A 20131-nucleotide genomic window follows, 5' to 3' on the forward strand; every position below is an offset into this window, starting at 1 on the left:
TGGACCATATCTTTGAACAAAAGCATATTGCTGTAATTACAGCAACTAATTCTGTAGTAAAACTTTTTAAGATTTAAACAGACAGCAATGAGGAACATAAACATTTTGGCTGTGCTGTTGTCGTACGTGGTGAGAATCTACTTCCAGCTGGATACGAGCCTGGAACACACTCCCCCTGAGAGCAGCTTCCAGTTTAATACAAAACCAGAGCATATCACAGAGGAGATGCACACACAGAAGCACATTTATAATGAATGCATACATGCAAACACACACATGTAAAACATAGTGTGACAGAAAGGTCAGTGCCAGTTTCAGAAAGCAGAGTAGCTCTGTACTGCCATGACCTGAGGTCTATTTATACATCAAAATTAAGAGAGAGCTGAGAAAAACAATCTAATTAAGAATAATTACAGCAGATTAAAGATATGAAACTATAAACAAGCACAGTGGTCAGGAAGTAATGGACTGTAACAGGCCAATAATGTTCAAATAAGTTAATGCTAATGATGGAAATAAAAAACTGAATTAAAAAGTTATTTCATAATCTTTCACAAAGACATCAACACTTTATGTCAGAGGGTTAGGCTTTGGTTTCTGTTAAAAATGGATGGGGTTGAAGCGTTTTGTTAATTTTTTAGAGTTTGTTTTTTCTTTTCCAGCTGTTGAATAATGATAATGGTTCGAAAAAGGCCAAAGTAACTGGACGGCTGTGGTCCAACTAACCAAGTTTTGCCACTGTTGAAATGTCGCCTGAACTATGGCCTACCCTGCCCCCCTATGATTTCCAGTCTTATTACTCCATTTAGTTTCGTCTGTATCCGTTAGCTTTCAGAAGATGTGCACAAATGGAGGGAGGGGTGGAACAAGGGGCTGACCCCCCAAAAAATGTCAAAACATTATTTTCCAGGCTTTTTTGAAGTACACAAGGAAATACATTCAAAATATATTCAATGATGTTTGGCTTTGCCTAATACAAAGCTGACAGTAATTGGCCCCAACGTGTGAATTATGGCCCCTTCATGGCCCCTGAGTTAGAAAAATCTCCACTTTGAAGTAAATTGCGCCTCACGATATGTGGAAATGATTAAGCTACAAATCCAAGAAAACATCAATATCACATCAATAACAATTTCACTCTCTCGACTCTCCTCTCTTTTTTCTGTTGACTCTGTCTTCTTTTGAGGTTTGTTCTTGGTGTTTCTGAGTCACAGAGGTCAATTAATCCCTACCACTCAAGTCAAGAAGTAATGACCCATGATATATTTATATATATATATATATATTCACAAATGTATGTAAAATGTATACCAGAAGGTGAACTCATTGCAACACCCAAATACTGTACACCAGCCTGATGCTTCACTGAATACAAAGGGGGAGAGAGACTCAGGTTTTATGTACACCGAGTCCATGCATTCCCTGGACAGAGTGCTCACAAACAATTTTAGGAATCAGTACTGTTTAGTAAGATTTGCCACTTCCTGCTGGTTCAGAATATTTCCCCACAGAGTCTGTTCCCAGCAGAGAAATTACATTTGGGTAAATAGGCCAAATCTACTGGGTCTGCATTACTGGGGATGGAATGCTGTTTTCCGCTGATTCTCACTTTCAAGATTATAAAGTGTATTTCAGGCTGGGGTTTTTTCACACTCTTGCCTGTTGCAGATTAAGTCATAGCTTATGTCATATGTCAGCCACCGCCAGGCTTTTATAGGTGGGAGCAAAACACCTCTTGCCTTTTCAGGAGTTTTGAAATTGAATTCAACCATGTCTCATCTATTTGTTCTGTCAATCATCATCTGTCTGTGGCATGACCTCGAGTCCTTGTTCATCAGGCGCAATACCTGTATTTTTCTGTTTCCACTTGATGCTCTATCAATCCGTCCCTGTGTGTTTGGAAAAATACACACGCTGGCATTGATGGACACAACTGTACACAGACACAGACTCACACACAGACACACAGACACACACACACTCCAGTGTGACAGTGTCTTGATTATTATTTCGGGAAACTTCAGTGTGACTGCTGACTCCCGACCACTGCTACCTTCAGAGCAGTTCATTTGAAGTGCAGCAGGAAGTGAGAGTGATAGCACGGCACTGGGGACTCCTGCCGCTGCTGCTGACGATGTTTGCTACCTGATAGTAAAGTAGTGAGAGGAAAACAAGGGCAAAGAGACAGAGGGAAGGAGGTCGAAAAGCAGAGGAGGAGAAGGGGTTAACGTGATGCAAACGTCCCAGTCACTCTCACCTTGGACGTCAACTGGGATAAGTATTCAAGGTGCTTGGATGGGGAGGTGTGGGGTTTCCAGGAGAAGGTCAACTACTTTTAACTCACATTCTAAGGGTGCATTATTATAAGCCCTGCCAAGGAGGTTATCACTCTGTGTTTGTGTTTGCTAGCAGCATTACACAAAAACTATTAAATGGATTTCCACTGAACGTGATGGATGGATGTGGTCGGTGTCAGGGAAGAACCCATTAAATGTGTTGGTGCTGATCCAGATGAGGGGACAGATACAGGATTTTGTTTCTCTTTCTATAACGTTGCAAGAAACTGGAAGTATATAGCACCCAGTAGGGTAAACCTTAGCCAATGCCCAGTGTCCCCTTGAATTTATCAAGCTGCAACAAATTGTACACAAATGCACTAATAGAAATCAGTGAAAATGCCAAAAAAACACCATCACCTCATTGAGCCCGTTATTTTGATCAGCACCAAAATGGGCCCTTTGCTGAACCATTCCACATCCTTCCATCATGTTTTGGCATAATCTATCTAACACATAATATATACATATATATAAAATAACAAACAAATACAGATTGAGACATAACCTCTCTGACTGAGGTAATAATATTTAGGGACTGTGTGTGTATTTTGAAGCAGCTTGATGGAATCTAAGGGAACTCCTTGGTATGTACATAGGAAAGACCACAATTTTACCCAACATTGTATGATAATTAACAATAAAATGTATTGAGGTTTAAATAAAAGTAATTGATTAAAACAACAACCACTAGGTTCCAGATTGACTTCAGCCCTGAGTGGAAAGAAATGCATCCTCATTCTTTTAAATGCGTGCTAGTGAGAGCTTGGCATTGCACAAGTATATCCATGATAATAAATATGTGCATTTATAATTTAGGGTTAATTCATTTTCCTTAAGGTTGCAAAATAGCATGACTCATATTCAAACAGAGCATGAAGAAGTGCGGGTAGGTGGAGAAGATAGAGGGAAGTGGTTGCACTGATGCAAAGAAAAAGAATTAGAGAAGGAGAAGGAACAATCTGTCCTCACCTGCTGCAGCATCTGTGTCCTGTCAATGCTGCTTGACTTATGCACACACACACACACACACACACGTTCAAACTATGTAAAAGAGAGGGAAACAATGGAAAGTAATGTACACACTCACACACATATACAAAGCCGTGCTGCCAGGTATGATTAATGTCTGTTTCTACAGCCTCTGTGACCCACTTGACGAGGTTCCCTCCTGCTGCACTAACTCACTGACACATATTACCTATAGGCCTCCTTTGCTTCCTCTTTCATTGCCCTCTTTCTCCACCTCCCTTCCCTCCACCCAGTCATCCCCCTATTCTCATTCCTATTCTCCTCCCTCCATCATCAGATCTCCTGTCCATCCCAACATCCCTTATGACTGTCCTGACCTTGTTTTGGCTCCAGCCCCGGGCCTATCATTGCATTGCCCCTATGTTGTCGTCAGGAAATTCACTGAAACTTTCTATTCATAGCTATGTCAAAATCTAGTCGCAATGCACTGCAACTTTTATATAGATATATCTCTACACAGCAAAACATGTTTTATAGATATAAAAAAAATGCAGTTTTAAGCCTCTGCCAACCACTGCAGCTTTCCATCTATATACTTTTTTTCATATTCATATATTGTCACGTCACCTTGACCTTTGACTGTCATTTTCTAATCAGGTCATCGTTAAGTCCAAGTGAATGTCGGTGATAAAATTCCCGTCGAGCATTCCTGACATATATTGCATTCACAACATGAGGTCACATGACCTTGACCTTTGGACCTGCTACCACCAAAATCCAATCAGTTCATCTTTGAGTCCTAGTGAATATTTGTACAAATTTTGAAAACCTTCCCTCAATATGATCTTAAGATATCATGTTCAAGACCAACATAGACATATTTTATGAGGCCACCTTGACCTTTGACCTTTCGCTATCAAACTCCAATCAGTTAATCCTTGAATCAGAGTGAATGTTTGTCCCGTATGTGAAAGGATTCCCTCGAGGCGTTTCTGAGCAGACAACATGGAAACCCAGTGGCTCTGGCCACCAGCTGTTACCAGCAGAGGCATAACAAATCAACAGTATATCTATAAACTGAATCCTGCCTTCTGACATCTGCATGTCTGCGTCTTTCTTTCTCCACTATACGTCTCCCTGTGCTCCCCCCGCCTTTTTAATCCTCGCTGATATCAGCTGGGGCACATCCATTACAGATATATTTAAAAATATCCATCTTCCTGCCTCACCCAGACGTCCTCAGCAGATGGCAACTCACACTCATCTCTTTCACACACATCTCCTTTGTAATGTGTTGGTTTGTTTCCACTCTTCTTGATTCACACAACGCTGCATTCCTTCCACAGTATCTCTGCCCCTCTTCCCGTACCATCATCTCTTTCAGTTTGTGCATGTTTCCAATAAGAGCTGAAAACAATCAGTAAACAACTTTGTTTCAGTCACGATGATGACACTGCTTCCATCTTTTTACTTGCCTCAGTTTTACTACTGTGTGCGTCCGGCTTTGACCTTGACTGTGACTTTCTATGGCAGGATGTCCTTTCACATCCCGACTTTATCCACCAGAGATAACTCAGAGTAATATCTCCTTCTGAAAAAGTTAATTATTATTACTTCTGATAATACAGACCTGTCTGATTTAGCAATTTCAGTCCAGTATTTTAGGATTAGTGACCAAATTGGATGATTTCACATGTTTTAATTTTGGTCTAAAGCCAGAATTCAGTGCCGATGCAGAAGACACGAGTTTCCAACCTGCTGCAGGCTTTTAACAAAGAGTCAACTTTATGCTAAGTATAACCACAATCTTTTCACAATAAAGTGTTTCAGATTTAACAACCTTATATAACATCAATATTTGCCTATATATAACTTGCCTTTTGTAGTTTTTGTAGAAACTGAGAAAAAGAATAAGGTTGTAAAAAGGTTGCCATTTTACCCCTTTACAATGTTTTATCATATTTTTACAATCTCCCCATACTGATGTATTGAATAACATGTCCTTTTCCTTACATACTCTTTTCTTTGCAGTCTCCATCCCTTTTTTCCTTCCCTCCAACACTCATTTTCCCTGAAACACCATGTATTCACCTCCCTATATAACTCCCCTTCATCTTTCCCACTTTTTCCTCATTACTTACACCAAATCCTCAGTAGTCCTCCCCTTTCTCAAGTCCCTCTTCATTTCTTAGCTCATTCAGTCCCATTTTTTCCCCTCCCCCCTGATTCTGTCCATCTCAAACAAGAACTGCCCTCTACCATCAAGGCACTAGCTAAATCCAAACCAAAAGAAGATAATGAAATAACAAAAGGGCAAAGATGCATGTGAAAATTGCTGAGCAGTTTACACAGCAAAAAGACCATAGAGTGTTGAAAGGTAACAGATGAAGAGGTTGATTTGTTTCTGCTTGACAGGAAGGTAACATTCATTTTACTTTTGCTGTTTAAAAGAACCAGTAGGTCAATATTGTTTGGGTCTTGAGTTCCTCAACAGTCGTTCCCCAGGATTGCTCAACCCACCTTTAATGGTAATGCTAGCTCATATGCTGTAAATACATAATCCTGCGTTTGGATTTTCCATTCTGTTCCTCTCCATCCTTAGTGTACAACCCTTCACTCTCTGTTTTTTGCCTGCATTCATTTCTTTTCTTTTCTCAGCTGAACACTACACCCACACACATATATACACACACACACTCCTACCTTGCTGTGTTTGCACAGCTCCCATTCTCTGCTGGGTCTTCTCTTATTCTACCGCTCTCTCTTGGCTGTAGTACTGTGTTCCTTGCTTGCTCTCCAAGGTATGCTACAGCTAAGCCAAATATCTATCCTCAGCCAATCACTCAACCTCTCACAGGCTTCACATTCCCTGTTTGCTTGCACTCTTTTTTATTCCTGCGCTCCTGTCTTCTCACTCACTCCAAACTTGGCTCTGATCTGTCCACTGGGCCTGCAGGAGACTGATAGCTATTGTCTGTTCCTTCCTATCTCCATTTCTTTTTTTATCCTGACGTCCTGAAAGATCAACCTCTGCCCTCCGTTTTTAATCAGCTCTCAAAGCATGTTGGGCTCCATGTCCTTCTTTTCACACACATGCACATACACACACACAGACACACACACCGACACACACACACACATACACACACAGACACACATCATGATGGGAACACCTCAGGCGATTTCATGACAGCGGCCAAATGGTTGCATAATGCTGCCATCTGTTGGAAAACTATTGAAACATCATACTTATTTCTTTGACATATTTTACAAAAGTGGGAAAAGTGCAGTTGTAAATAGATTAATAAATGGATATTGTATTGCATTTACAGTAGCTTCTTCACTTTCAGGGTTGTGGGATGAATATCACTCTGTCATGGTACTGACTCTCTAGAAAAGAACCGATCCTTTGTTATGTCTGTGATACCTGCTTTTCCCTCCAGTTACACATCATAATACCCGCAGTGATGAAGATGGACTACATGACAGCTCCCCGAAAGTGAGGCCAAAGCTTCTCGGTGGTCACCTGGTGGCTGACTGTAGCAAAGGGCATAAACCCTGCCTCCTCTATGTTGGTGTATTGGACATGCCTCTCACACTAAGGTTTGTTCAAGTGCACATTTTTCCAAATTGATATAAAAATGGGGTGACAGTGGGACCTCACCACCATGGCTCCACCCTCCGATCTCTACAGTACAGACTCTGATGCTGACAAGATAACGGCATTAAGTTGGAGAGGCATCATCCATCTTTATAGTCCATGATTTTAACTAACTGAAACCTCATTCCCCTTCCAAGCTGGATAACCTATGTTGGCCTCTCAGGTTACGTCTAAACCAGATCCTAGACACCAAATTTAAATGCTGTACATGCTCTTTTTTTATGAATGAATGATGATCCCTTACTTTATTACATGTGTCGCTGGTCAAAGTTACATGCGCTACAATTTTACCTTGAGGAACTTTTGTATCCCTCCTGTTCCTTTTAACAAATTAACTTGTGAAAAACAAGCTGTTTTAAAAAAACTAAAAGGACACACACAGGGTGTGATCAGTGTAATGATCACACACTGAGTTTCCGTTCACCCTAGCATATTTGAAAATAAACCTCAAGTCCTTTTCGCTGACACAGCATACGTCAAGACAAAAACCCACAATAACGCCACAAGTGATGTTTCAGAGGGCTGTTTGTCTATGTGTCCAGGAGATCTCAAAGCACTTAGCATTTTTCCATCACAACCTTTGCTCAGTCACCTTCTCCTCTGAAAATACGGTGAGTTGATACAAAATTTCTAGATCATATATATAAATATTTAATAAAACTTCTTCCCAGACACAGTATGCATTTACCTGTATCTGTACATTATCACTAAATTAGGTTCAATTTTTTGTCTGATTGCAGTGATGGCTAGACAAATGCTTATTTCTGTTCCACTATGTTTGCTCCTTTGCTGGATGCTTCCTGTTGGCTCCAAGACGGTAAGTGGTTCATACCACAGGTTGGTCTGCAACTTAATGTGAGCTGGGTAAAATTACTTATTACTAATTTAGTATAAGTATTTTTCTTATAATAACTTTGTTTGCTGCTGTAGTTTTGCTCATGCATAATTCGAGTAACAGAATGGCCAGATTTCAAGACTATAGTCCACAAATGCAATGCGAAAAGTCATAAGTTTAAAAGATACAAGAGTACATGTATTCTAGTATTTTCAATTTCAATCATTCCTCTTCTACAAATATTTTACTTACTACATATGTGATAGCTTCATTTGATTTTTTGTTTATCTTCAGTTTATGAAATACAATGCACTGTCATAGATCTACCCATTAACGATTAGATCAGCTATAATTTATTATATGTGGTGCATTAATGATAATGATCCACAAATAAAGTAATATAAAGTGACAGGTGCTGTTGATCATGCGGATACTTCCTTTAAAAACATTTTGGGAGGTACAACTTTACTTTTACACATGTTTGACTGAACTTTATGTTGTAACAGAGGACTGTGGAAATCTTATTTTAACTTAGGTAAACCATGTGAATACTTCTTACAACACAGCCAAATGGTTTAAATTACATCTGACTCAAAGCTTTTCTTCTCATCTCTTTCTTTCCCCTACAGATCAGAAACGTCGCTTCACGAGATGCCATCCAGTCCATCCCTTTGAACTTGGCTAAAGATTCAGTTGATGACATGTTCTTGGGCTGCAACGTGAGGATGGCAAAATTCGTCAACAACAAGTACTTCAAAAAAGAGAACAATGGGACATTTGCTGATGTCTGGAAAAAGTCTAATAATTGTTCAATTGAGAAATTCCAAAATAAAGATAAAAAAGATGTAGCTTTGACCAAAAATCACACACAAGCAATCTGTGCTTTTACATCTAACTTTCTTGAGTTCTATCAGACCTTCAACGCTGCAGTCCGAACAAGTAAAAAACAATATGGCACCTCCTTCCCATTCCACTTCTTACATTTCTGGCTGACATCTGCCGTACAGATTCTCAATGAGAATACAGACTGTAAGACCACTTACCGCAGAACAAAGGATGTTTTCAGTGGTAAAGTCGGCCAGATAATTCGCTTGGGCTCTTTCAGCTCCTCCTCTGCCAAACCAAACCAGACAGAATTTGGTAACAAGACTTGCTTTGAAATCAACACCTGTTTGGGGGCTCCCTTGAAGAACTATTCAACATTTCCTAATGAGGAAGAAGTGCTTATCCCCCCTTATGAGCGCTTTAAAATCATCAAGATAATAAAGACAAAATTGCCAGAAAATCTGAGCGACTGTAAGAGTGTGTATATCCTAGAGAGTGAAGGAGTTCTCAGCAATCTGAACTGCAAAGAGACAAGAAAACCCAGGTGGAGCAGAGTGAGCATCATTTAGTCCTGTCTAGCAAACCAAGGGATTCTTCAAAAATCTAAGCTCATTAACAATATGTCTATGCATACACCTCAACCGCTTACTTCATGCTTGAGTTTGCATGCTTCCACAACAATTTCTTCCACCACATGAATGTGCATCAACGTGTTTGCTTTTATCAGCATTTAAACATTTGTAATTTTTCTACATGAATTCAATAAATTGGTGAAAGAGCAATGTGGCTTTTGTTTTTTTCTTTGTGACCACCAGAGCTTAATCCACCGCTAAGTTGGGAGAGGTGGTTTTTATGTAATGTCTTCGGGGCTATTTCAGTATTATAGTGGTGTTATTACAAAATTGGTTATATGGGTACACTTATACTATATTGGTTGCCAATGCCAGTTATCAAGGAATACCTGAGTAACTAAAGCATAATTAACAGCAAATAGGAATAACACAAGTGAATTACTGAGTTATAACATTAAATCAAACTTGGAATACTGAAAACGATGAATGAACAGATGTTGGTCTATTATCTTTGCATATCTAATGAAAAAGCTACGTGTATGTATTTTAATGAGGTGTTTCGAATAGGCCCCTCTGGCCTGAACAAGCCTTTACTCACAGTCAAAAGCTTCAGTTTTTCAAACTTCAAACCAGTGACAAGTTCAAAGAGAAAACACATTGAATGTTTTAAATTTTAATTTTTTGTCCATCAAACAAAATCCTTTACAACGATCTGAAACCACGATTATTGTTCTTTGAAATGTTGCTGTGGATATCAAAGTATCTGAGTCTAGACTGTGATAAATTCTGGGACTTTGGTCTTTGTTTAAAGTCTTCTTAATTCAGGCTCATGCAGCTAAATCTACAGTTCAGACTGTCCTACCTGGTTAAAGATTTGCTAACACATTAAACATTTTGTTTTGGTTGTCTTTGTTTGGTTCTGAAAAGCTGGCATGTGTATGAGCAACTTTACAAATAATATGAGTGTGTTTTATAATGTAATAGATTATGATGTATGTATACAAACTGCATCAACTGGAAAATTCTTTATTACAGTGTGGTCAAAGAGTGCATTTGATCAGTTGACACTCAGCCCACTGAGGGAAGAGGACGTATAGTTGTTCTTGTAAAAACCACCATATTTCCACTAAATAGCCACAGACCACTCACATTGAAACCCACCTTCTCAGGGACATGCATTCAAGCGTGACACTGACATGCAGGCTAACATCCAGTCAAATATTTGATATGTATGTAAGCTTAGGAAATAAAATGACAGAAGTTATTGATACTGGTGTAAAAGTGTATTTTATGTATAAGTGTCTGTCTGTCTGTCTGGCTGGCTGTCTGTCTGCCTGTCTGTGGAACGCCTGCCTCACAAACCTTCCGGTGCAGTCAGTGGGGGCGGGTTGTGTGCAAACAGTCATTCTGCAGCCTGAGTTAAACATGTCTTCTTCGACGTCCTCAGATAAACTACAGCATTATTTCACCATATTGGACTGACGTGGACATTCATGGAATCACTTCCTCTTAAGCACGTACTACTTGCATATTACAGTGTGAAGAGTGATATATAACTAATGACTTCATTATAGGTTTTTATTAAACCTCATAAATCATAATTGCAATCAATTATGGAAACTGAATAAATGAATTACAAAAGACAAACTCTCCACTTGCAAGTGGTGGGATACACTTTCTCACAAGTTACAATAAAGTACAATGGCAACATCTTAAAATGATACAAAGTCTAACATTGAAGCCGAAGTCTCTTTAAAAAAAAATACAAAAAACATAAAAATGAGTTTTTTTAAATTAGTACAGATCAACTGTTGAACTGGACAGTTGACTATGAATTCATCTTATCCTTTCAAGATAATGGAAAATGGCATGCTGCAGCTTTTGTTTGATATTGCACCTTTGTAGTTTAGACATTCAGTGTTAGCTCGATAATAAGTGCACAGTAAGTGAATGCAGGAAATGCTCAATTGGCTTTGAAGGAGAATGCTCTCAGACATAAGATAGATGACAAAAAGCACTGACATGTTTCACACCATCGTTGGTGGTCACAAAAGATGGTGTGAAACATGTCGGGGTGTTAAGTTGAAGAAACTCATCCGCGTGGTCAGGGTATGAAAGAGTCTGTGTGAAGCACAGTGGTTTCAGGTTATTTTCTTTACGTTACCTCTCAAAAAATGTTGTCACATACATTTGAAGTAAACGTCATTGTTAATGTTTTCTCAAACCAGACAACAACCAAAAGGTCACAGAACCTTTTACCTGGTGAGAGGTCACGTTGAATTCCGGTTATTATTATGGGTCTTGGGCCTATGAGTCCATAACCTACAAAATGCAATGTAACAACTACATTAGCTTAAAGATCTATGTGACAGCTTGGTTAACTAAAGATTCAATAAAACAGGAAGAGCCACAAGGATGCTATAGTTTGACAAAAAAAAGGTAGAGTGTGACTCACAGAATCAAACAAAATTCTTAAAATTTTCTTTGAACAAGTAGTTTTTCTAGAATGCAATAAAAATGCATAATTATTTGTGGATAAGTGCTTCTGTTTCTTGGCTTCATCCTTCAGGATGTTTTTTGACACTGACTAAAACGTTTTCCCTTCTCAGGTAAAATTAGCACAACCGCAAACACATATTCATTCTTTTCAACCACAAACTTAGCACATGTTAATATGTGTGTGGTCTTGGTCTCTATGGCAACGTGTATATAAAGTGGAACATGCGCAGCTGAAGCTCAAGCTGAGGGCTGGTTACCTGAGGGGCTCACTTAGTGCTCAACATCCTGCAGACTGGTGAGTTGAAATCAACTTCTGAGAACACTTACCTTGTTAATTGCTGAAAGATTTTCAACGTCTTTCCATTTACCATTTCAATTCATTTTATAACACGGGTGCATACCTTGGCCAAAGCTAACACTCATCCTAGGATGTCAGAGAAAGTGGTTTGAATCTGCTCCAAAAGTTAATGACTTGTCCTTCACCCAACTTCTAGCAAGTTTCTTCAAAAATGTATTTTGTTATTTTTGCGTAATCCTGCTAACGGACAACAAAAGAAATAAAATACATTGGCCATGATACTGGTACACAATATGATGCAGTTGATTGTTGTTGACTTATTTTGTGTCTGTCTGTAATTTAGAAATACTTTTTCTGACCACAATGATGAAGGGTAACATGCTGATATTTGCGTCACTGTGTGGGCTGCTTTGCTGGAACCATGCAGACTCCATGACGGTGAGTGGAACCAATGCTTTCTCATAGAATTTACAGAAATTTCAAAGTTCACAGTTGGGAATCAGGATGCAAACCCAAGACTCTGGTGCCACAACTGTTTGATTTCTATACTGAAGTTAATGGTGTTACTGTTATTTAAACATGTATTGCTTATGAAAATGATCCAACCAGTGAAGAAACAATAGTTGCACTGTGCAAAAGTTAACTTATAAATTATAGCTGCAGTGATATGCTTGGCCTCAACTGTTATTCAGGAAATTATTTTCAACATATAAACTTAGAATAATTAAGTGTATTTTGACTCTGTTAAATGAGCTTTCCCTTTTTCATTTGTTTTCCTTTAGATCCATTTCAAGTCTTTATCGATGGAGGCCAACCAGCGCCGTGATAACATCATTCTAAAGGAGGTTGACCAAAGCAGTAACATCCCATTGAACCTGGTTGAAGAGTCGGTTGATGACATGTACTTTGGCTGCAATGAACAAATGACGACAATGGTCAAGAAAAAATATGATGATGAAAAGAACGTCAACAAAAGAATTGAAAATGCCTGGAATAAGGCAGAAAAGTGTGCAGAAGAGAGAATGGCCCGTCTGGAGGATAAGGGTTTAACCAAAGATCACCTGCGTGCCATCTGTGTTTACACATATGATACGATTTACTCAGAGTTCAATAAGGCTGTCCTCACCCAAAGGAAAAACTATGGATTCTCTTTCCAGTTCCATTATTTACATTTCATGCTGACATCTGCTGTACAGATTCTGAATAACAAATACCAGTGCTACACTACTTATAGACGAACCTCAGTAAAATTTACTGGTCAAATCAACCATTTGATTAGATTTGGGTCCTTTGCCTCTAGCTCCTACCATAACTCCCTGGATAAATTTGGTACTGAAACCTGCTTCAAAATCCAGACCTGTTCAGGTGCATTTTTGAAACATTATACATATTATAATTCTGAAGATGAATTAGAGGTGCTCATCCCTCCTTATGAGATGTTCAACATAACTGAGATAGTTAAAGATAATAATAAGATACGAAATATGGGTCTAACGTCATGCAAGGTTGTGTACGTCTTGAAGAGCAGAGGGGTTAAGAGCAATCTGAACTGCAAACTGGTGATTTTTTGACTGAGAAATGAAACTGTTTTTCATGCTCACAATATATTCAGATATTACACTGTGCAGCTTTGCCCTAATATTGCCCCTTTGTATTTTAGACAGTCATTGGTACCTTTAATAACTTCACCGTGAAAGAACTTCTTATTTTCTCACCTGGACGGATGAAAAGAATATCAACATGTTCCAGATCATCTTTTGTGACGTTAAGGAGGAAGTAGAAAGAAAAAGGGAAACGAATGTTTGAATGTTTAAACCATTGCTTAGGTTTAGGATTTCTTTCTTAACTTTGAAAAGCTTTGTTTTTCTGCCTTCTGAAAGCACACATCAATAAAAGTTTCTTAACATCCTTGAATTATCCTTGGACTTGGACCTTTGATACTGACACTATAACCAGTAATACGTCCCTACAATACCATTAAGGCTTTCTGTCTTGCATTTCAATTTGGTTGCAGAGGGTTGCATATTGGGCAATCTGTTTAATTAGCATAATAAACTCACACCCAGGTTCAACAAAGATGGACATATAAAGGACCCATAAATCATTAACATGTAGTCGTGGTGCTGCCATGTAGCGGTGCTATGAACGGGATCTTAAGGATCTCCGCCTACCATATGCATCTTGAAAAAGAGAAGACCAGATTAGTCCAAATTAGATAATTTCACAGACATCTCATTGTCTGCCTAGTGCTGGACCAAAATACATTTTGGATCTTCAAAGCCTAAAGAATAAGTTCTCTGATAACATAATGGAAACATGATGGGCCATTTTTCGACCATTAGTTTTAACATATTGTATAAAAATAAAAAATAAAGTGAGTCTTTTACCTTTTGACACCTCTGATTCAAGTTGTTGTTAATCCGATATTTGTGTCACATAATGTAAGAAATTGAATTATACAATATAAGCATTGAAATCTTCTTTAGCAATGATCTGTGCACACCGGATTGTGTCACTTGGCTTCACCTTTCAGGCTGTTTGCTTTCATTTCCACATTCGTGTGAGGTCTTTAAAACCTGTTTGACCTCAAAGAGTTAATCGTGACAATCTAAAACACATGGTGGGAACTGGGTGTCTCATCAAAACCACTGCACCACAAACAAGAGGTTCACATAGTCAGTGGCAAACATCCTGCAGACTGATGTGTGAAACCTTTGAGAACAGAGATAGAGTTCAAGCGTTTCTCGTTTCAGGTATTTAAACATATCTGTATTACTGATATGATGCAGTTGATTGTTGTTGACTTGTTTTGTGTCTGTCAGACTTTTTCTGACCACAATGAGCTGCTTTGCTGAAACCATGTCGACTCCATGAGGGTGAGTGGGACCCACATTATCTTGTTGAATGTATACTTACATACAAGTTATGTGCAACACAAACTATGGTTTCACTATAAAATAATGCAACTGGATCTATTATTCATTATAGTTGTCAAATGTTTATTGACAATGTTTTCTTTTAAGTCTGATAGAATATCTGATCTTGCAGTGATGGTATTATTAAAAATCTGGTCTAGTTTCATACAGAAAAAGTTCTTAGAGGTTTCAAACGTTACATTTTTTTGTTGACATTTGACCAAAATCTTTGCAAATAGCCAAAGTTCTTTTAGTCGTCAAAACCTAACAAACAGTTGGGAATCAGGACGCAAACTCAAGGCTCTGTCTGATTTACACACTGACGTTACTAAATGTAGTTTTACTGTCAATACAAAAATACTATAATAGTAATAATAATAATAGCAATAATATTAATAATAGTATCTAAGTCTCAGGGTGTCTCAGCCTCTGGTCATGTGATAGTCCTGGTTCCGCCCAGAGGATCTGGCTGCTAGGCCACTCCCTCCTCATTGAGGAATTGGCCTAACGTGCTAAATCTGCAAAAAAAAAATCTGAAATTTGAATTGTACTGTGCTAAAGTAGCGGTTTGTCCAACTTGTCCTTTGTCAAAGTCCTTTCACATCCCAGGATTTCCTTTATTGACTTTCAGAAATTAACAAAACTGTTGTTCTAAATCTGTTGGATTCTTACCTAGATAAATTGCCATGTTGAATTAATGAGGTAATTCTATGGTAGTGTTGTTGTGCACGTCTTTGTTACACCTCCAATAATGAGCTTTACATATGAACATGTAAAAATACCGAGAATAATTTCACAATGTTCCTCTATATACTGTTTGGTTCCTGAACTATGTGTTCACACTTCAGCGATAACAGTGATTCACGAGTCGAGCATTATATTACACAGAACACAGGGTCTGCACGATTAAATTAAACTCTAGCATTCACTCAAAACTCAAGTGATGCTTAAGTGTCCTGCGTGTATCTGGCAATGGACGGAGCTTATGTGAGGGCTGTACTCATGTCAGATGATGTAACCAGCATTTTTTTTTTTTATTAGCTATTCATTGAAGTCATATACGTGAGATATTAATGGGGATACAGCCCCTGAAATAAAAAAACTGTGTAATCATATCAGCAGAGAGTCCTTGTTATATCTGTTTATATCATATGCAGTAATGGATTGCATTGCCGCTCAATATAATATATCATATCATACATGTATCCTTAAGTACTGTTTGTTCTGATAGGTTGAAAAAACATCTAAAGGATTTTCTTATTTCATGTTACGTTGCAATATACCTCCGTTTCTACTATAATGTGAATTAAAGTAGTAAACTGAATTGTAATAAAAAACATAAATGGATATAAGACAATTGTGTTGTTGCATTTTCCAATATTTATTTAAGCTTTTACATATATTCGTCTCAGCCTTTCATTAAAACAGCGAAGGAATTATCTTTTATTTTTTCATTTAAAAGAAATGTTGGATTTGATCAATACTGAAAAGATAAGAAATAAAAATGATCTTAAAGTATCATATCTGAATCTTTATTTTTGTAGAATCAAAATCTGTTTTCTTCACTTCTGCTTTCCTTTGTCCACATAACATACTTTATTTCAATTATATGAATGAATCATGTAACTACAACAACAAAGGGCTCTGATTGACCATGTAGCAAAAGGCAGTGACACATAAAGCTTAGCAAGTGAGTTACCGACTACAGACAGCATCATTTCTTGAAACCTGCTACAATTTTAGCCATTGCATCAATTTAGCTGAGAATAGCAGCACATTATTTCAGAGCATTGACGCAAGCAGATGAAGCAATTAAAAGGCACAGTGTTAAGCTACAGTATAAAGCAGAGTGCAGTTTAATCTCTTGGTCCCTGTATAGTAACTGATGATATTTCCAGAACACTCGCCGGTTAATATATAAATTTCTTTTAAATATTAATTTAGGAAATGTTTTTTCCAGGTTTCCCATCCTGGTTGTCTCTTACGAAAACCTTGAAGCTCGAATGGAATTTTCCTTTTTGTGTTGAGTGCAATGAATTGGCCCATAGTACATTCAATGTGTAGATTTCTTTCATATTTTTAAATACATTTGCCAATTATGTATTGTAATACCCATGGTTCAAGTTTTCCACAACTTGCAACAAAATGATTAGTCTTTCACTTTGTCTTCGTAAGTGCCGCTGCCCTTGTACGCTGACACGTAGCCGCTAGTGTCTGCTATGTCCTCCCGCCCGGCCTTCCCTTTTCCTTTGCCAGAATCATCAAACCGCCCCTTGTGCGATCCAGTGTACTTGGTGCTATCAGTCAGTCTGTCCACGGCTGCTGCCTTCGCTACTTTCTAAATACATGGAAGATTTAAAAATAAGACTGTAAAAGCTGAAATAAACAAACATGTTCAGTTACAGATAAGAGAACATACACACATACACACACACAGTCGAGTTTTGTCATTACATTGACTTGTATTTTTTAAAGGCTTTCTCAACAAGTCTTCACTCCAAATTGTCTTATTGAGAAATGCGTTTCATCCCTGTAAGGAAGCACATGCATTGTGGGTCAAGTCCCCATAATGTGATAGCGGGTTGAGGTCCTCATAACATTAGTGAGTACTCATCTGAATTCTTTTTATTCTATAAATATCATCCTGGTAAAAAAATTTAAATAAAGTGATTACTGTACAACAACATGTCACTGTTAAGCATGTGCTGGATGTGAAAAACTGAAAAAATGTGCTGGATATGAAATTTCTTTGTCGCCATCTGCTGGTTAATTCAAAAAGGACAGTGCAGTTTACAAAAACCTACAGTCAAAGTTTATGGCTTAACAGTGACCATAGTATATAGACCAGTGAACACAATATTATGAATCTCACTTAAACAGAGATTAAAGTCCCTCCACATTCCTCCTTAACCATCGTTAACTTTGATATAGTAACACTGATTAACATCTGATGCATTTTCTTCATTTCATGCCAAACCTTATCCAATTAGAAGTGCAAACATGTGTTGTTTTAATCCGAGAACTTTGATATAATTTGGAGGAATCCATAAATACAGGTACTGGATATTACCTTCTTGAGGGGAGTGAATGGTGAGGAGGTTAGGATTAATGAAACACTCACAGTGACTCCGACATTGGTCGGCCCCTTCCCAACAATGAGACCATAGAGCTGTTGCTGCGCCTCCTCCTTGCTTTTGCCTTTAAAACGCTTGGCAGCCAGTTCAGTCAGGGCCTGGTTGAATTGCTCAAATGTGATTACACGAGCTGACTTTGCCCTGAGGAAACAGAGTATGTTGCCAAATCACAGAAAGTAAGAGAATGATCCGGGTAATGTCACGAGTTTCTTAGCCTATTATTATAATGAGATGTCTAGTGAACTCAAGGTGCTACTCTCTGTTGATTCAACTCTATGATTCTTGGAAAATAAAGTTAGCACCGAAAAATGCAATTAGCTGTGATTGTTTTTCAACAATGAATTCATCTAGAAAAATGTTAAATAAACCTCTCAAACATTTTAAACATAATGTCACAGTAATGCACAAAGTTAAATACAGTCCTGGCCATGGCTAAAGACTTCCTGTGTGTGTGCCTGCTGTACTCGTCATTATGCACCAAGAGAAATACTTTGGAGAAATACAAAAACAAAGGCATTGAACTGGACTGCTGATGTATACGTTTGTACAAGCTGTGTGTTTCACTGTGATACGGTTGCTGTGACGTCTTAGCTGTGGAAGGTTTGGGCCTGAGTGAACTCTTACTTGACTTTGCTGAAAACTATGTCAACGTCTATGGTGGTGACGTTTTTCCCGTCGGTGACGTTGCAGTCTTTGCAAAGCTTTGCAAAGTTCTTGCCGTTCATCTCCTTCCCCGTGGCCTTGGTGTCCCCGTGGACCGCAAACTTCTGGAAGGCGGTCTCCACCTCCGCTACACTCACTGAGCTCTCGGCCATGCTGAGATAAACATGTGTAGTAAACAAAGACACACAAAGAGATTATGTTGATATAGCAGCATTAGAGCTGCACTCGCTTCCATTGTCCTTAAATGAAAACTGCCATTCGAAAGTGATGGCGCCCTTAGAGGACTTTGGGTGATTTACTCTCTGTCCCTGTGAGGACACTTTGTGAAATGGAAGAATGTTCTAATTCATAATGGCTCCATTAGCTGATTGATGTCCGGTCTGCCAAGAAATGACTGTCATGATTGTCAGCATAAGTGGAGGCGCACCCACACCCATACACACACACACACAGGCATATAGATCATACAGATACACACTTTCACATCCATCCCTGTAGTGTTAGTGTTATCCAAGCTATTCTGAGGCCAATGTAATTCAATCAACTCAGTTTACAAATGGCTGCTCTGCTGTTAAGTGAATGAAGAAACAGGCTCCTTCTCTCCTCCTTCTCCTCCTTTTTTCCTATTCTCAATCTCTCTCTCTCTCTCTGGGGTTGATCATTCAGTAAGGTTGGGTAATAAGAATGTGATTAGTGCAAACAAATCCAAATTTAACCCTTCAAGTTTTTTCATGATTAAATTACTGTGCTTTTATAAATTCAACAGAGAGCATCTAAGTAGAGTTTTCATGCACAGTGCAAGTACCAGAGTGCATTCACTTTTTATTTCTCTGGTACCGTCAAATGCTTAGAATCATAAAAAACTAATAGTACAGCAGATAAACGCATGCAACAGTGATGCAATAATAATGAATCTGTTCAGGATATTAAAGTGTACTGGTGAATTTTAAAATATGCTCATAAATATGAGCATATTCGTCATTATCGGAGCATAAACAGATGTGCCGCTACGGTCTCTCTACTGTATCACTGCTTGAGAACAGCCATGCCAAATATCCCCAGAAAGTAAAATGTACCTGCTGCCGTAAATGGAAGGATGCAGTGGAGATAATGAGGAAAATCCTGATTCGTGTAGAGCTGGTCGACCTCTTCGTCCTACTCCTCCTCCTCTTTCTTCTTCACTCTCCTCTGGCTCTCCTTCTTCCGGCCACTCCCAGACTGTTTCCCTCCAATGACAGAGAGAAACAGAGAGGCAGGAGGAGAGAGAGGACAAGAGAGGGAGGGGGGAGAGGGTACCAACTGGCACAGTCAATGACATCATGGTTATACTCAGCCTCTCTTGTTTCTTTTCAGCTTCTTGCCTTTAAATACTCGCCTCTGGGGAACATGACTTATGTCATATTTAAATTGTTTTATTTCAG

General features: G+C 38.6%; 3 protein-coding genes across 3 annotated transcripts; 2 read left to right on the forward strand and 1 right to left on the reverse strand.

Annotated features, from left to right (window-relative positions):
* Nucleotides 1-7499: 7499 nt before the first annotated feature.
* LOC133954246 (erythroblast NAD(P)(+)--arginine ADP-ribosyltransferase-like) lies at nt 7500-9373 on the forward strand. Its single transcript, XM_062388594.1, has 3 exons — nt 7500-7580; nt 7710-7786; nt 8434-9373. Exons 2-3 carry the CDS (start codon nt 7712-7714, stop codon nt 9196-9198), a joined length of 840 nt encoding a protein of 279 aa, XP_062244578.1. The 5' UTR covers nt 7500-7580; nt 7710-7711; the 3' UTR covers nt 9199-9373.
* Nucleotides 9374-12346: 2973 nt separating this feature from the next.
* On the forward strand, nt 12347-13907 carry LOC133954326 (ecto-ADP-ribosyltransferase 5-like). Its single transcript, XM_062388694.1, has 2 exons — nt 12347-12436; nt 12781-13907. Exons 1-2 carry the CDS (start codon nt 12362-12364, stop codon nt 13567-13569), a joined length of 864 nt encoding a protein of 287 aa, XP_062244678.1. The 5' UTR covers nt 12347-12361; the 3' UTR covers nt 13570-13907.
* A 2363-nt stretch (nt 13908-16270) lies between these two features.
* tppp2 (tubulin polymerization-promoting protein family member 2) lies at nt 16271-19943 on the reverse strand. Its single transcript, XM_062387074.1, has 4 exons — nt 19787-19943; nt 18672-18863; nt 18035-18188; nt 16271-17251 (listed from the first exon to the last, which is right to left on the reverse strand). Exons 2-4 carry the CDS (start codon nt 18860-18862, stop codon nt 17063-17065), a joined length of 534 nt encoding a protein of 177 aa, XP_062243058.1. The 5' UTR covers nt 18863; nt 19787-19943; the 3' UTR covers nt 16271-17062.
* Between the last annotated feature and the right edge of the window lie 188 nt (nt 19944-20131).

The sequence above is a fragment of the Platichthys flesus genome, chromosome 5 (genome assembly GCF_949316205.1).
Source record: "Platichthys flesus chromosome 5, fPlaFle2.1, whole genome shotgun sequence".
Classification (NCBI taxonomy): domain Eukaryota; kingdom Metazoa; phylum Chordata; class Actinopteri; order Pleuronectiformes; family Pleuronectidae; genus Platichthys; species Platichthys flesus.